A 17,501-nucleotide genomic window follows, 5' to 3' on the forward strand; every position below is an offset into this window, starting at 1 on the left:
AGCTCGTATTTCTTCTCTAAAAACGCCTGCGTGGGAGGCTAGGCTTCGCGTGGCTAACTAGCTGATCGAGCCCTTTTTACTTTTTAGGAGTTTGGTTCGGTCCACGTCTGAAAGCGGGTGAAAGAGATGTAAGTTCTTCAAAACGTTCGTAAAGACGTCACGTGGTCTCGCCAGTTTATTGTTTTAATTTCGGGTACTTGTTAAATAATTTTTACGTTTATAGCTCCTTCGATGAAGGTTGCGTTTGAAACGAAATATCGCGCGCACATAAACTAATAGAGTGTTTTCACTCACGTGGCCAGCATATATGCAAATCTATTGGAACAAAAGAAAGCGTTTGCATAAGAAAAGAGTTCAACTCCCACAGGACCGGTTTGGGACACCAACATGGCCGCCGTTTCATTGTTTTGGGACACCAATATGGCCGCCGTGACGTCATGTGAAAACACTCTATAAAGGCTCGATTTCCGCTGTACTCTCAAGTCGGTTTTGTTTCGTCTCCGAGAAGAGGCCAAATTGGGGAGGAAGGAGGCTTCTTTCCCGTAAAACGACTGGTAATCGAACTTACTCATCGACAAGCTAGGTTTCCACAGTCTAAAAGAGTTCACTTAAAATTATCACGTATTTCTGAGTCCCACAAAGTCAAAATCAAGTCAAAATCGAAGGTGACGTAAACGAACCCACAATACTGTTCGAAACGAGCATGGGAAGTTTACCCGGTGGTGTGGTCTGCCTTTCACGTATCATTCATATATCATGGGCTATGGGTGGGTAACAGTAAGCTCATACATGAACTGATAACGGCTGCCAGTGGCGCCTTGTATGTTGAAGTCCGAGCTTACTGTTAACAAACTCTATAAACTTGAGTGACTGAGACATGTTTTACCTCATGTAAAACACCAGGATAAATGTACCGCGGGAGAGGTACCCAGGAGTAATGCTTCTAAGTACACAAGGAACTTTATAAATGAAAAGGGCTTTCACATATAGCATTGTTTGAAAATTTGAAAGTGGTAAGTTACCTTCTAAAAAACAGAACCTTAAAAGCGTCAATATTTTATGAAGAAAGTACAACTGGGTGTATCAGCTATACACTTTGCACAAACATTACATTTCCAGATTTTTTACACCTATTTCTTCAAGAATATTCGACATTTACAGTGCGACTACTCGCACTGGGGGACTTAAAAGTAGATTATCCAATCATAACGTTTTTTGATTAAAAAAAAAAAAAAAGAAACAGTTTTTTTATGCAAACGGACCAACAACATTCACGGTTCAAACAACCGTTGAAAACTTTAAAACCCTTTGAAATTACCTGACCTCTCTCGAAACAGCCCTTTTATGAACGTGCGAGTAGTCGCATTGTAAAACTCATCTTTATAATGAACAATGATTATGTGGTCTGTCTCCGGACAAGCTGAGTATAGACGTGGACAGATGTAAAATCACGTTTAGGACAAACGTCAATTTGAACCACGTGAGCGAGTTTTACCTTCACAGTCAAACTCCGCTTTACGGACACCCGGTTAATACGGACACCTCATTATTACCGACAGTTTGCTTTGCCCCTGGGGAAAGAAAGCCCTTACATTTTCATTAAGGGCCTGCTTACATGGAGTGGGGGACCCCGGTCTAGGGGGATAGGTTTCTTTTGTTTTCACGCTCTGGGGGACACAAAACAAAAGAAACCTACCCCACTAGACCGGGGTCCCCCACTCCATGTAAACAGGGTCTAAATTCATCCTACTTAATACGTACACCCCGTTAATAAGGACACCTTCTACGGCCCCTTCAGTGTCCGTAGTACCGGAGTTTGACTGTACTTATTTTTTCCGTTTTTTACTGTTCATTTCGTCTACAAAACATTATTTACAAGTTGCATACGAAATTCATCCGTAATAATTATCTCGGACAGTTTCTGTCTGTTCATTTCATATTATTTTTGAGAAACTGACGATGACAATCTGACGTTTGCCGTTTGTCGAAAAACGTGATTTTAAACTCCATTTTAGGTAATTATTTGACCTTTACATCATACTTTACATCACACTTTAGACAACTGCTTTATCATCGTAATTATGACAGTATAATACAACTTGACAATTCCGTTCAACTCAACCAGTGTGCCTATTTATTTACACAATTAGAAGATATAACGAAGAGACAAAATTCTCTGTTACTCCGAGTTTCGTGCTCACGCACTCATCAGACAGTATTTAATGGAGAATAAACCTATCAAGTTATATATATACACGCGTCTATTGATTACAAAAAGCAGGGCAGTGCGGTTCTAATTACAAAATTCAAAAACAACACTCTATTAGTTTTTTACTCACACCTAATTGTAATTAGAACCGCACTGCCCTGCTTTTTGTAATCAATAGACGCGTGTATATATATAACTTGATAGGTTTGTTCTCCATTAAATACTGTCTGATGAGTGCGTGAGCACGAAACTCGGAGTAACAGAGAATTTTGTCTCTTCGTTATATCTTCTTATTCAAAGCTCTACACTTACATAGTGTATTGAGCACTGTTTAACTGCTTTAGCCACTTTATTACACGTATTTACACAATTATTAACTTAAGCAATTGTCTAATTACTAATTACTCTCATTCAAGTCAAAGAATTTTAGAGACATCTGGTCACTGCTAATATAAATTAATAATATCAACCGACAAACCTTATATTAACCACCCCGACAAACCATCCCCCAAAACAACGACAACAACAAAGTTCTTTCCTTATAAATGAAAAAGGAAAGCGTTTTGGATTGCTGAAAAAAACTGGTTCCACAGTCTCGTTCCCATGGTTCTCTCCTACCCCTAGCCTGGGAACGAGGAATTGTACGAATTGCCGTGTTTAAAACAACACCAGAACTTTTTACTCTCAGATTTAATTAACAAAGAAGATTGATGGGAATTTTAGATCAACCAAAAGCAACTTATGTAATTCACACAACCAGTCGTTTAGCAGTCATCACTGGAATCAGAGTCTGTGTCGTCGTCTTGGTTTTGTTGACCTGAGGGCGGGAGAAAAAAAAAGAAATTCAAACACTGTTAGTGAACAAGTACACGAGCGATGTCCTATAATGGAAGAGAAATATCAAAACGGGACCCCAGTTTCAGCTGGGATTCTTTCTTATTACGATTATTGAAATACTTGTTCCTTTCCTTAATTAACCTGCGTTCCCTGAGATGACTTTTTGGTCGGGATGACCCAATTTCTGAAGATTTACTAGTTAAGATTGTGGTCCACAGTTAAGGTCTACCCTGCGTAGCAGAATCAGCTTTTTCAATAGTCTGTTCCCTTCCAGAAATTTGGGCGAATAAGTTAAAAAACCAGCTCTAGACCGGTTTTCCAATTGCAACAGCCAAATCTGCTGTCGTGTGTTACCCGATGCACGTGTTTTGCAAAACTCTCCTTTTCGCACGCAATATATAGGCGATGCAAAAATAATGTCTATTAAAAAGAAGGCAATGATTTGGTAAGATTCGCTATTCAAGGTTGATATACGTACTAAATCTGGCATGGTTGAGCGAGGCAAGCATGCGTATCATAAACGAAGCTGGGACTGTAATCGTGTCTCTGCTCTCCTCCAACATTTTCTCGTTGCGACGAATTATCTGTAAAACAAACAAACAGTTAAGTCTTACCTCCTCTACCCTAAACCATCCTTAATCATTTCATATTATACTTTCGTGGTTACCTTTATGGGGTTACAACTTTAAATCGATGAATGCCGAAATATTTACAGGTACGTAGGTATCTGGTGCAAGATTTTTCTGTTGTTGATTTCTGAACTGTAGTTTTGGAGTCTTACCACGCAACGCTGGAGGACGCGGGGATGCGCGATGGCACATGTATATATACAAAAAAACGGTTGCGTGGGAGACCACAATTTCCGTGGACAAAAAAAGGGGCGTGCTCAAACTAAAGTTTCAAGCAGTGCAATCAGAATATAAGGTTTTATTTTTTTCTTTTAATTGATTGCCTGTCTTTTTGAAAATTTTCTAAATACGTTTTACAAGTAAAACAAATGGGGAGTTTCAAACTCGGCAAGTTAGTGAAGTGTAAGTATAAATTAAACAGTTTCATATACAAACCTCCTCTTTGTCTGTAAGCTCTATGGGTTCCCTGGCAGTCGGTGTCCATAGTTTGACATCATAATCTATGCCACTTGACGCCAGAACTAAAATCACAACAAACCACTATAAAGATCGACACACAGTTCACTATTTCTTAACGGCAGGGTTCGTACCCTTTTTGAACAAAAAATTCAAGGACTTTTAGAGGACGTTCAAGGACACATTTCCCATTTTTCAAGGACTCATAAATGCACATTTTCAAACTATTACTGCGTTTGTTGACCAATAAACCTGACAAATAGGAGAAAAATGTTCCAATCAAAGCAACTACTGAGCACCGTGTGTAATTTGTAAACTGGCAAAACTATAGATAGATTTAGAATCCCGTTTACAGCACTGCAAACGACAAACGTCAACTATTCGTTATATCTACTCAAAAACAAAAACACGTGGTCCCATCCAAGTTGATCTACTGTTCATTTCCTTGAATATGACATCTAATTTTTCTGTATACATGACTTCTGAACATTATCAAAAGAAACTAGTAGCAGGACCAAGGCAGAGGCGTCGAGCCAACCATAAAGAGCGCCATCTATCGCTCAGGCCCCAGTTGTTTTATCGGTGGATAATGCAATCCACTGGATAAATCTCTATGCAGTGGATACCACAACTGTTTTCCCAATGCTTGTGATTTATCCACTGAATACGCTTTCCACTGGATAAATCTCTATGCAGTGGATAACACAATTGTTTCCCGAATACCGACCCACGGACCGATGACATTTCGATTCTTCATAGCTAGTAACATCACTGCTTAACTGACACGCAACTTAATTGACCAATCAGGTCAACAACCAGAGTTCAATACCATCAACTGACGTGATACCACTCACTTTGACTCTGAAGATGACTACCGCACAGGTTGTCGAAACGTCAGACACTGTCAACAACAGTCCTATTCAAATAGCGAATTTACACACTTACATGGCAATATACTTACAAATATTAAAATACATTACAGCAATGGTAATTCCATATATTACTCTACTTAGTATAATCTATAATTAATTTTTACATTTTTTTTTTCTTTCTTTGTGGTGAAAGTAATATAAAGCACAGGTTGTCGAAACGTCAGACACTGTCAACAACAGTCCTATTCAGGACTACGATTACCCGGACGATCATAGTCAACCCACTTACGAAATGACTTCTGGGTTCAAACCTTTCATAGCACAATGACATCACAGTAACTAAGGTATAGAAGAAGACTTACTGGGATCGTATGGGTGTGGCTGAACGCAATTCACCACATGCTTGTCCCCCTGAAGAATCATCACCACTTCAGAGCTATACTTGTCCCAAATAAAGATGCGCCCACAATCACTGCCGCTGAGAACAAAGTCCTCACCCCAGAAATTAGCTTCCTTGATCTAAAAAACAAACAAGTCTTCAATCTTTACACTGGGTTGATTGAGAGCACCAGCGTGACCTTATGGTCTCGCTTTAAGGATATTATTTCTTAAACTTTTTAACTTGAGCACAGAGTGTTTTCTGTTTTCGAATTCAAAATGAATCGCGTTTGAAACTTCCGACATTTTTTTGCACGCTCTAGCCAACTTCAAAGGCTTCTTCAGTTACCTGACCTTGGTTGATGGGCCATTATCATGATTACATAATTTTTATACACTTACCAAATTTCACTTCGTTTTCCCTTTCTTACTCGTATTTAGGAAAGAAAATGCGAGCAATACGTATATACTGTCGATACGATGTGTATTGCACTTAACGAAACGAATGAAAGAATACGCAAAAATTGTCATCTATTTTTTGAGGAGTACAGTAGAACCCCGATAACTCGAACTTGGATAACTCGCATTCCCAGCTAACTCGAACTAAATTTCATTTCCCTTGATCAAAAAGTAACTGAAAATTACCCCGATAACTCGAAACCTGGTTCTTGTAACTCTACTCGGATGCCATTTCACTAGCTCTTCTTGTCTTATAATCAGTAAAAACACCAAATCTAACACTGGTTAAAACTTAAAGCAATTTGATTTTAATTAGTGCAACGAACAGATCACGTATTGTCATAAACAAATGCCTAATCATGTTACCGTTTCTAATAAAATAAGTCAAACTTGCACTGCAGTAGCACTAAACAATGCGGGAAATGCTGAAAAATCAGTAACTATCAATTTTTAACACTGACAATTGAATTTGGCAATCGACCTCGTACCCTCGCTAACTCGAACTGTTTTTCGTTTTTCTTCAGAGTTCGAGTTACTAGGGTTCATGTTCTACTGTATTTGCAAGGGAAAATACCTGATCATATTTTGGAACTGTACCGAGAAACTTTCGACATATGTTTGCAATATTTTGAAGAAAGTCTACGAGGAGGTAAGGTTGTTAGAACTTGAACAAATAATAAAACACTTGTGGAATTCGGCTTGGGTTTGTTCTACAGAATTATACAGATCAGTCTCGGTGGCTGTTACCCTGTACCTCGACATTAGGCCTCGGAGAATAACACCATCCCTTATCTGCCAGCTTTATTCTTCATAATTGTCATACTCAGCCACGTTGCATAAATTTTATTATTATTCATTCAAATATTTCCCCAATTCTGATTGGCTAAAAGCACACGCATCATTCACCATAACCAGTTACTGATGACCAAATTTGGAAGAATTTTGTGTTTAACGAGGAAATGATGTCAAAAGTGCAGCCCTCTACAGGTTAATGCACCGTTAACCGAGAAGATCTGAGGATGAGGTTGAGTTGTTTTTGTTGTGAAAACTTAAATGGTGCACAGTTCACTCGTTTCAAGAGTAAAGACTACAGGTGGAACTAGGCGAAATAATGGCTAAAAACATAGCAAAAACAGAAAGAAGACAACTCGGAGGGTGACATCTGCTATTTAAAGAATATTTACGGAGCTGGACAAATCTAAACGTACACTATCGAAGATTAACTTAACATCGATGCAGGAATTATTTTGGCCTAGGTGGATAACCCCCTCCTCGATCTGCTTAATTCTTCATATCCTACTCAGCCTCATTCATTAATTGCTAAATAATAATTTACTGATATAGCTTTGCATCCAGTAGGAATTATAATGCTTCACAGAGGAAAACTCTTACATGCCGAATTAATAATGGCTTATAAAAAACCCCTCTAACTAACAACAGATTTTCTTACGGCAAGTACTCATATATTAAAATTGCTAAAACGAAATTTACTTGAAGTATGCAGTTATTCTAAAACACCTTAAAGTAAAAAAAGTAAAAACTAAATCTAAGACCTACGCATTCAAACAATTATCAATGCTCGTACAAAAAGCAAGTGATGTTTGTGACCATTATACGGTTCTGGGAAACTGCCCAGCTACCCCTCCCCTATGGCTAAGCCAACACTTTGCCCTAAGTGAGAAGTAAGTGTTAATGTTCGCTTACGGGAGGGGTGGGTGGGCAGTTTCCCAGAAATGTGTTATGATCCGAATGAATGTAACTTTGCCCTAACTTGCACAAAAAAACTATCAAAATTTCCTGAGGCATTTCTGTTGAGGTCAAGGTCTATTTAAGCCCAGAAACTTAAAAAAGTCTAAAAAACAAAATGATTAACAAAACCCACCATGGTTCGAGCGTTTCGATGACCTTTATAAACACGAGTCATTTCTGGGATCCAGACCTCCTGTTCGTCGTTCTGCGTTGATGACTTGGTCTTCTTATGTTGTCTATAAACACGCTGAATTCGGGTGGCGGCACTGGTTTGATTGGAAATTGCAGAGTTCTCGTTAGCGTTTCTTGAAGTACCTGGTTCATCGCTAACTGTAGGTTCAGCGCGCGTGCTTGATGAACGAGCGGTTTCTTGCGTGGATTCTGAAGAAGAGCTGTTTATACCTACTGGATGATTACAGCTCGCAAATGTTGAATTGTCTGTTGTTTCCGCTTTTCTAGCGTTTTTAGTTCTTTTTTGCGACTTGCCTTGCGGAGTAACTGAATTTCTTGTATTAGAGAAGCCCGCTTCATTAAATGATCGTTCGCTTTTAGATGTATTATCAGCGACGCTTCGGCTCTGCCGCCCAACGTCGCCTGTGTTTTCGGGTCCTCTCGTAAGTGACGACAATTCGGCCAAATGCTCCGAGCTGTGTACCCAGGACACTGTATCATTTCCTTCTGAAGTTAAAGTGACGCTACTAAGAAGGTTTTCACTAGAGCGCTCTTCAGATAAAGAAGTTCTAAAAGTGTCTTCTTCGGAATGCGGAATAAGCTCTAAAGATGTGGTACTCGAAACATTTATTCCATCAGAGTGGGAATGCTGTGCAGTTCTGTCGCCTATTCCGTCAGAGTGCGAATGCTGTGCAGTCCTGTCGCCAGTGGTTTGGTTCCGCTCAGTATCAGGATCCATGTTAATGGACCTTTCACCATCTGACGAACTAACTCTTAATCCTCTTCGGCTTCGGGATGCTTCAGAATTCCGTTCGTGTCCCCGACGCCTCCTTGGTTCTTCTCCGAATACACCCGAAGCACCACTCGATTCCGACGAACTACTGGATATATTCGATGGTGAAGATGACATGGACGAAGACGAAGTTGCTGACGACGAAGAAGCCGACTGCGATGAAGCTGACCTTGTTCTATGCCGCTGACCAGCACGAAACGATTCTTCGAGCCAGCGCGCAAACATATCAGACATGCGTTGCATCAGAGAATTCTCGGGAGAGGGGTGCTCGCTTTCAGGCCTGGCGTTAGGGCCAGTGTCTGACCAGTCACCTCGAAGGCGCAGTCGCTTCAGAGGTGGCACATTCCTATGGCCGTTACTGCCGTTAGAGAAACCGCCTTCTGAGCTGTCATCGTGTACATCGTGGGGCTGTTTCGTGCCTCGTAACGTGAAGAGGTACACGTAATCTGCACAGTAACTAACCAGTAGCTCGCTGCCATCAGGACTGCAAAGCAAAATGATAACACAAAAAAATTATACTTCCTGGTGCAATATTACAAGTTGCATGGTTAGAAAAAAATCACCATTTATTGAGTTTTACTATTTTTTTTTTCGATTGATTGCGATGTGACCCAAAATTTTTGGTTTTTCTTACACTCAGTTCACCTTAATATTTAATGTGATTTTAATTTACAGTCTATTTCCTGTAGAGTGAAAAGTTGAAACATATGCAGCTGTTCAATTTTCTCGTTGGTTTTAGTTTGATTACCCCTTCTTTTTAATAATAAAGAATTAAAAAAAATGAAGGCTTGTTTATAGTGGAAAGTCAATTAGCTTATCCAGCTAGTTTACAGGCACTCCACTCAAATACCTGGAAACAAATAATTCAAATAGAACATAACAGGATTAAAAACCCCAACTGGCAGGAGGTAACCAGTTGCCTATTTACAAGCGTGGCCGAAGATTTCAACTCGTACTACAACAGAGAACAAATCCAGCAAGTGGCCAGAGCGGGACTCGAAACCAGACCACCGGATTGGGAGTCCGACGCGCCGACCACTCAGCCACGCTGCCTCATTTGGGTATGGTTAATGTCAGTGTATATTAATAAGATTAAAACAAAAGGAAATAAAATAATTTACAACCAAGGGTCAAATTACGGGAGTAACAAGATACAGTTGTAGCTGTAATATAGAAAAACCCCAAAATGACTGAGAAGCAAACAAAAAACTATGTAAAGAGTAGCTTTTACTCTTTACAGCAAGGAGCGCAAAAGTGTGACCGCTTTTGATTTATTCACATACTTTCATACAGATTTAATCCAATCAAAAGCCAGCTGGAAACTGTTCTAGACTTTCGATTGGTTAATGTCTGCATGAAAAAGTGTGAGTTAATTAAAGGACTCCTTGCTTAAAACCCCAATATTGACCAACATCAATTATCTCTTGATGATATCAATACATCATTGAGAGAAAAGGTTATGGGAATTAAAAAAAATAAATAAATAAACAAAGGGAGAATGCTTTGATTCTATTATCAAATACTCTTAACTAATTCTTGTGTATGGGTAAAGGCACTAAGTAATTGACTTGATATCTTGACTTGTATCTGGTCACCTTGCCACCAAACCATCTCACCACCAATGAATAGAACTTGGCTTAGTAATGTTTTGAACCTTCATAAACGGAAATTTCTTGACCGTTACTTTACTTCCATATTTCAGAGAAATGACCAGTGGTTGTGAAACGTTTCTGCCAGTTTTTTAATCTCTTAAATGTCAAAGTTTACATTCATAGAACCTATAAATTTATTATTAGCATTTGCATAATCCAGATCTACATGTAAGACTTTTGACGCAAGGATTGTCAATTACGATCGACAGATTTGTATTTGGGTTGACTTTAAATGTGAACTGAAGCGCGACGAAAAAGTAAAAATCTTACAATGTAGGTAAGTTATCCTAGGTATTCTTTAAACTGGGTCAATTACTTCAGAGCTATTTGTTGGTGGCGAGTCGACTTCTTGGTGGCGAGATGGTTTGGTGGCGAGGTGACCATAAACCCCTAAAACAGTCTTATACTTGTCACCAGCCCCTTTGACAAGTTTAGAGAAATCACTTGTATGGAGTCTACCTGTAATTAAGTGATGTTACTCTGCATGTCCTATCACTAAGTGAATCTGGCCTGAATTGACAGAACATGCCATTCATCTTGTTAGAACTGCCGCTGCTTAGTGCTCGCCTGTCAAACACTCGAACAGTACTGTCTTCACATCCTAGTCCCAGATGGTAAGGTGTGATGGGGTTTAGGTTAATGGACGTCACAGCTTTGCCGCAGTCAATCAGAATATCCTGGATTGGGAAGGTATTAAGAGAAAAAACATAAAAAAAACAAAGAATAATGTAGCACTACTCAACAGAACTACTCCATGTACTGTAAGCATCCATCTAAGAAAGATATCCCTCTTATAGAGAGTCAAATAAAGGGAGTTACATGTAAGAAAGGTAGGGACCAACTCTAGGTGTCCATTATATCGAGGTGTCTGTCTTATAGAAGTATAACTGGTGTGTACCTGTTAAGAAAGAGTTGACTGTATTTAGGATTCTACTGTGTATAAAGATCGAGGTGTCCAATTAATAATTTTATTACAGACCTGTCCATTTATGGAGAGGTATACTGTTTTGAAACTCTTCAAGAAAAGCACATACCTCTTTGCAGTCTCTACAAAGACACTTTGTTTTTGTTCTGAGATCAAACTGTCTGACAGTGCAATCCTCACCACAGCTTAAAAATGTGTTGGGATCCCCAGGAGTTGTGATGACCTAAAACACAACAGCATGATGACTGGAGTTATTTGTTTTCTTTTTCTTCCTTGATGAAATCACACAATTCACATGTACACTGCCTTCTTTATAAAAATCAATTTATGAATAATAATGCTACATGTGGTTCCTTTTTCCCAGCATGGTTTGATAAGCTACACTGTACAATGTAGCATCTTATTGTGTCCCCAGTAAGGTTGTATTAGCTAAACACATCGACACTTAAATAAAGTTGTTATGTTATGTTATGTTATCTACATTAAAAAATTCATTCATAGTTCATGAGGAAAAAACAAAAGAAATTAATGATTTTTTAGCTGTGAAATCCCTGTTTTTGCCGTCTGTGGAGCTTTAAGGAATTGTCCTGGGTGTCATTCTCTTCAGCTAACCTTCAACATGGAACAAACTTGCAATTCTGAAGATAAGTCTTTGAGCAAAGGAAAACAAGTTCTAATGACATGTACTGGCGATTGACTTGACAGTATGAAGCAACGTAGGAAGTTGAGAGCCCTCTGTGACTTGAAATCGGACACAATTGATTTGGTAAAATATTGACAATAAATTCTGTTCCATATTTTATTGCTGTATTTAGAAGAGCATTCTGAGCTGAAAATTTTGATATTTAATGGCCCTGGCAGTTATAGTACATGCACATGTATGGAAGCTGTCAGCACTGTATTTTCACAACACAGCTGCAGTGATAAAATTTCCCAGAAAAAATTGCTAGTCAAAGAGTTAAGAGTTAACTTGAGCTCATCCTGCAATAAATTAAAACCGATGATAGATTTTGCTTAACATTTCAATTATGTACAACTGCATCTCACTTTCTATGGAATGCGATATAAAAGAGAGTTGCCATAAAGAAGAGAAACTAAATTTCCTTGGAGAGTCTGCAGAGCCTTCCCCTCTTCTGGTACTCAGTGCTGTCTATAGAAAATCAGCTTTAATTATAATGAAAGATCACAAATAGCAAAATGAATTACCTCATAAGTTGTTCCTGCATGACAGTCAAATTGAAACTGGCCATAAGTAGATTCCCTGTCAAGATCTGTGAAGTGGATCATTCCATCTCCTGCACAGGACACTAGCTGTTGATATACATAAGGTGTACATCTCTCTCAGTCTGCACTGTATTTGATAGTGCTCAAAGCACTGGCTTTCAAATTATTTTACAACTTGTAAAATTATTTATTTTATCCACTCAGGACCTAGTATCCAATTATTGTACATGTAAATCTCTCGGTTAGGCCGCATAACAACAAAACTGAATTTTTTCGTAAATAACATAAGATTCAAGATACAACAATAACAAAAAAGAACAGGGAAGAAGCAAAAATCTGGTGCCAATCTTAGCTATTACAGTTCCAATCATTCGTTAATAAGACAGTGTACATGTATGTACATGATTGTATTTCCATACTCTGCATTCAACTGCATTCTCTGGGTGAGGATGTCTTGACTTTTATTATTGTCAAATGAAAGTAACATTAATCGCAGCTGATTGCCAAGATGCTTCCGTTTAATAATAACTACTACTTACCCATCTATCTCCTGAGCAAGGCAGAAATTTTGCACTGAAAATATTAGCTCTGTGTCCAGATCGTATGGAGTGCACCAACTGAAAGACAAATCATGGAGTTCATTAGTAAACAAAACCATCACTTGAGGAAAGGAACCCTATACTTGTACAGATCTGGTTCACTCACTACAAGCTGAACAGTGAAAAAAAAAATGTGACTTTTATCTCCTTGAATTTTTGTACAGTGTGGCAACTTTATTCTTTATATCACTCTGCTATACAGTAGCATCAACACCAGGTTTGCTTAAAATAAAGGGTTTCCCGCAACATTATGGTCCTATGAAATACAGCACTCTGTTTTTTAAAATGGAACAATTTTACATAGTACAAAAAATAAGCAAGAAAAAGGTTGACACAAATTTTTAAAAATATCCACATGATAAACAGGAATGCTCAAAGAGTATGAGCTTGGGCTGGGTACAATATCATTGAAAGGGTTTACTTAAGGCACATTTAGAGTGTGGAAAAATTTGACCCAGACCAATTAAAAACATGGTGTGGTACCAATTTCTGCAGCACCTTTTATACAAATGTAATTAAATGTACAAGTAGGCTATACGTAACCTGTCTGTTAGATGGCCTGTATATGTTAAGATGACAGTCGTCAGCACCAGACAGAAGGTATTCACCACTTTCATTCCATGCTATGGTATTCACCTGAAAATATAACAAAACAGTTAACATAAGATTTCCATGTCTGCTACATTCAGAAAAAACTATCCATTCCCAAAATACTAACTGAATTATAAAAACTACAAAAAATGTTGATCAAAAACTTTCTTTGAAAGTTTATACATGGAGCTTTTTGACTAGTATTTATATTTCTACCTCCTTTTCTAATTCACGCCACAGTCTAAAGGCAGTGTATTTATGTGACTGCTGCAATCTAACTTCTCCTTACGGACACCTACGGACAACTCTCTATTACGGACAGTTTGTTTGGTCCCAGAAATGCCAAAAATCATACATTCCCTAACTCTTTAACACGTACACCTCTGTAAATCGGACACTTGGTTCTATCCCTTTGGTGTCGGTATAAAAGAGGTTTGACTGTATTTGATTAGGAAGACCATCAGTTTTGTTAATTCAAGTTTGCTGGGTAACTTTAACTTCAACATAAAATAAAGGTAAGAACTATTTTTTTTCGCTGATTATGATATTGATATGAAAAAACTGACTCAACATAACAGTTTCCCTAAACAAACAGTGTTCTCCAGAAATTCTTTACTAGCTAGCCCTCAATTTAAAGTAGCAGATGCCTGGCACTGAGCGCCCATAGGGCACGATCGCCTAGGAGGGTCTGGGGGCATGCTCCCCTAGAAAATTTTTAAAAGACAGGGGCCCAAAGATGAAATCTGGTACATTTTGAGGCTTACGACAACAGGAAAATCGAGGTCAATTTAGAGCAGCCTGTCTCCAGTTATTTTATGCAAAAGATTATTTTAGTATTTAGATTATTTTCTTTAATTTTAGTCATTTTATGGAAAATTCAAGATTAACACAAGTACAGACAGTTTTTTTATGTTTTGAGTAAAAAAAGTAGCCGGTGCTTTTGGAGAACACTGACAAAGTGTTGTGTCTGAAGTTTCACCCAGGCTTAGAAGCACACAATACCTTATTGGTACTTAATTTCGCGATTTTTGTGAGACATTATTTTGAGGGGTTTTATTTTTGTGATTTCATCAGGCAAATATGAAAGAGAGCATTAAATTTTGCAATTTAAGAGTTTTCAACTTCATCAATTTTTATCTTTTGAAAGGTCTAAAATTTCATGATAAACTAGAACAAACAATGTGTGAAATCTTTGCAAATTAACATCATTTCACAACAAAAGATACAAAAAGGAATGTACCAGTAAAACCAGTTAACAACTAGTAAATTTGTTGATAACTATCTGGTATATCTTACATTTATATATATATATATATATATATACAATGTATGTTGCAGTCAATTTTTTATTTCAGGTAATTTCTGTTTTTCCTTTGTTTCAAATTCAGTAGCATACATTACAATAGAATAGAAAAATAGTAAAAAAAACCAAGGAAAAAATAAAAATTAACTACAACATATATATCTTGTATGTTGTAGTTCTCACATGTTGATAAATTTTTCTGTGCTCTGAATTTTCTCTATGGGTATTAAATTTCGCATGCTTAAATTTGGCAAGGATTTAAATTTGCGAGTCTTAAGTTTTTTTCAATCACAAAAAAAAAGCAAAGTTAAAGACCCGTAAAATTAAGTACCAATAACGTACCTCTGAGTGGTCATGTATTGACTGTTCATGTTATCAAATTAACAAGAAATGGTGAGAGTTATCCAAAAACACTGTTTTTACAGCAGGCACTTCCTCTCTCTTTGCCTCTCTACTTTTTTCTCCCCCTCCCCTTTTTGCACCTGCCACACAGGCTGTGTGAGTTTTCCAGGCCTTTGAGTAAAGCTTGAAGATGTAAATAAGTGTTAAGGGATTTATCTTGAAACAATACTATGTAAATTGGGAGGGCACCCTTGCTACTTTCCTTGCAAGAGAGATGACTACTATTTCATCAAGGCATTCCAAGATGTTTTATAAAGCCAGGGTCTACACGTCCTCATTTTTAAGGCCCCAAATGGGACCAATAAGATAATACAGTCGAATCCCAGTAACTCGAACCCTCTATAACTCGAACATCCCGAAAACTCAAAGCAATTTACATTTCCCTTCAGATCGCTTTCTTTTTAATTTTACCCTCAATAACTCGAACTCCCGGTAACTCCAACTATTTTCTCTTTCCCTTGATGATTCGAATTATCGGGAGTCAACTGTACATACAATACCTGCTTATGTATAATAATAATCATACATTTTGGTACTCAAGCTTTACATGTAATTACCCAATGTTCATGATGAGCTTCTCATGAATTATACGTTCCAGTCGACTCATTTTGTGTTTTAAACACAAGAAAAACGGCAAAAACAACTTACGCAGCCTTCGTGTCCACTTAAAGTGATTTCCTTCTGCAGGCACTGCACCAGATATTTACTTCCTAGGCAAGGATAAACAAACGACAAATGAACACCGAAAAACAAACAGACGAAATTATCGTGAAACATGAGCAATAATTAGAGTCTTCCTAACTAATTCGTTCATTTTCATTAAAAGATTGCTAGGATGCTTGAAGCCATAACGCAACAACATTGAACAACAATAACGTACAAGATCCCCTGTACGTATGAACATCGCCAGACAGTGGGTCAACGAGAACAACAAATTTCTCACATACCTCGAGCCTTTTTCAGCACAAAACCAGGGGGATGGACGCCAAAAACCCGCTGTTGTAAAGTGTCATACAAAGTTGTTCTGTTTTGCATTTTTCACCGTGCCAGGAAGAACAGACTTTTCTAAACACGACAACAGCGGATGCAGACGAATCACCCACATAAAATCGCCATCTTGGATTTTGATGCAGTTGGATGGCAAAGCGCATGCGTTTATTTTGTAACTCCAACAATGTAACCGCGCCTACCGGGCGAATGGGGGATTGTTGGCGACATGGGTCAGGTTCCTCATGAATTTTGGCCAAATTTTAAGCAAAGTTTTCTAGCCTAGGAACAAGCAACTAAAGCATTTAAAATAATTATTTACCTTGACCTTTTTTGAACAGTCAAGTCTTTCTAATGATGGACACTAAAGATGACTGCCTTGGAAAACTGTCCTATGAGTGAGTTCTCTGTAAGTGGACTCAGTTTGATGAAATGCCGTTGGGCTCCTAAACTCGGAGTTTTAATGTTACAGTAATGAAACCAGCTATTTTAAAGAAACTGATTTCAATTTCATTTAGTTTAGTTTTTAATTTCGGGCGACATAACTGCAGGCGAGATGACTTTCGGGCGCCTTGTCTTTGTTTCTTTTGCTCTTTGTATTTTGGCGGTTCAAAGGGACGCACTGCGATGTCACAAGGTCATGGAAACAAGGGGAAAAAAACTAAAAAGACCACAAGTAAAAACAACGCGAAAGAAAACCAAACGTAGGGGAAGGGTGGGGATTACTTGATCGTAAAGCCTTACTCGTTCCCAGTCATCTGTATTTGGATCGCACGTGTGCCACGCTCTCCCCTTGACCGCACTTACCTCGTTGAAAATAAGACCAGACTGAGAGTCAACTGGGAACGAGTCTGCCGTAAACCGAACCATCTTGCAATAGGAAGTCGAAGGAAGAAGACAGCAAACCTTGTGTGATAGTCCTAAAATTATTATTTGAAATTTTTTTTCCGCCAAACTTCACCTTCCCATTTAAACACAGATCAGTTTGTAAAAGACTAGAACACAGAAATGTTAAGTGATGATCACGGCAAAACTTACGCTTGTGCTTGGGAGTGCAGGCGACATTGGTTTGCTTTAATATCTATTTTGTGAGCCCCGCCTCAAGGCAGGGCGATGAAAAATTAGTCTACAGACTCATTCAGTTGTTCTCCTCCACGGAAATCTTTAGTAAAAGGCGAAAGATTTGTTCGTGATGAAGGAAAACCAGAGGTAACGTGGGTTTAAATCCAAGAGTACTATGTTGAGCGTAAAGCGAAGAGCCTTGT

General features: G+C 38.3%; 1 protein-coding gene and 1 non-coding gene across 2 annotated transcripts; both read right to left on the bottom strand.

Annotated features, from left to right (window-relative positions):
* Positions 1–2,548: 2,548 nt before the first annotated feature.
* Positions 2,549–16,371, bottom strand: LOC140953121 (DDB1- and CUL4-associated factor 6-like). The gene is made up of 12 exons (XM_073402626.1): positions 16,197–16,371; positions 15,898–15,959; positions 13,497–13,589; positions 12,894–12,971; positions 12,337–12,441; positions 11,240–11,353; positions 10,665–10,882; positions 7,723–9,037; positions 5,366–5,522; positions 4,111–4,196; positions 3,525–3,630; positions 2,549–3,026 (listed from the first exon to the last, which is right to left on the bottom strand). Exons 1-12 carry the CDS (start codon positions 16,282–16,284, stop codon positions 2,974–2,976), a joined length of 2,475 nt encoding a protein of 824 aa, XP_073258727.1. The 5' UTR covers positions 16,285–16,371; the 3' UTR covers positions 2,549–2,973.
* Positions 16,372–17,327: 956 nt separating this feature from the next.
* Positions 17,328–17,448, bottom strand: LOC140924291 (U5 spliceosomal RNA). The gene has a single exon (XR_012164233.1). It is a non-coding gene; the product is annotated as a U5 spliceosomal RNA (small nuclear RNA).
* Positions 17,449–17,501: the final 53 nt, after the last annotated feature.

Source organism: Porites lutea, chromosome 1 (genome assembly GCF_958299795.1).
Source record: "Porites lutea chromosome 1, jaPorLute2.1, whole genome shotgun sequence".
NCBI lineage: Eukaryota > Metazoa > Cnidaria > Anthozoa > Scleractinia > Poritidae > Porites > Porites lutea.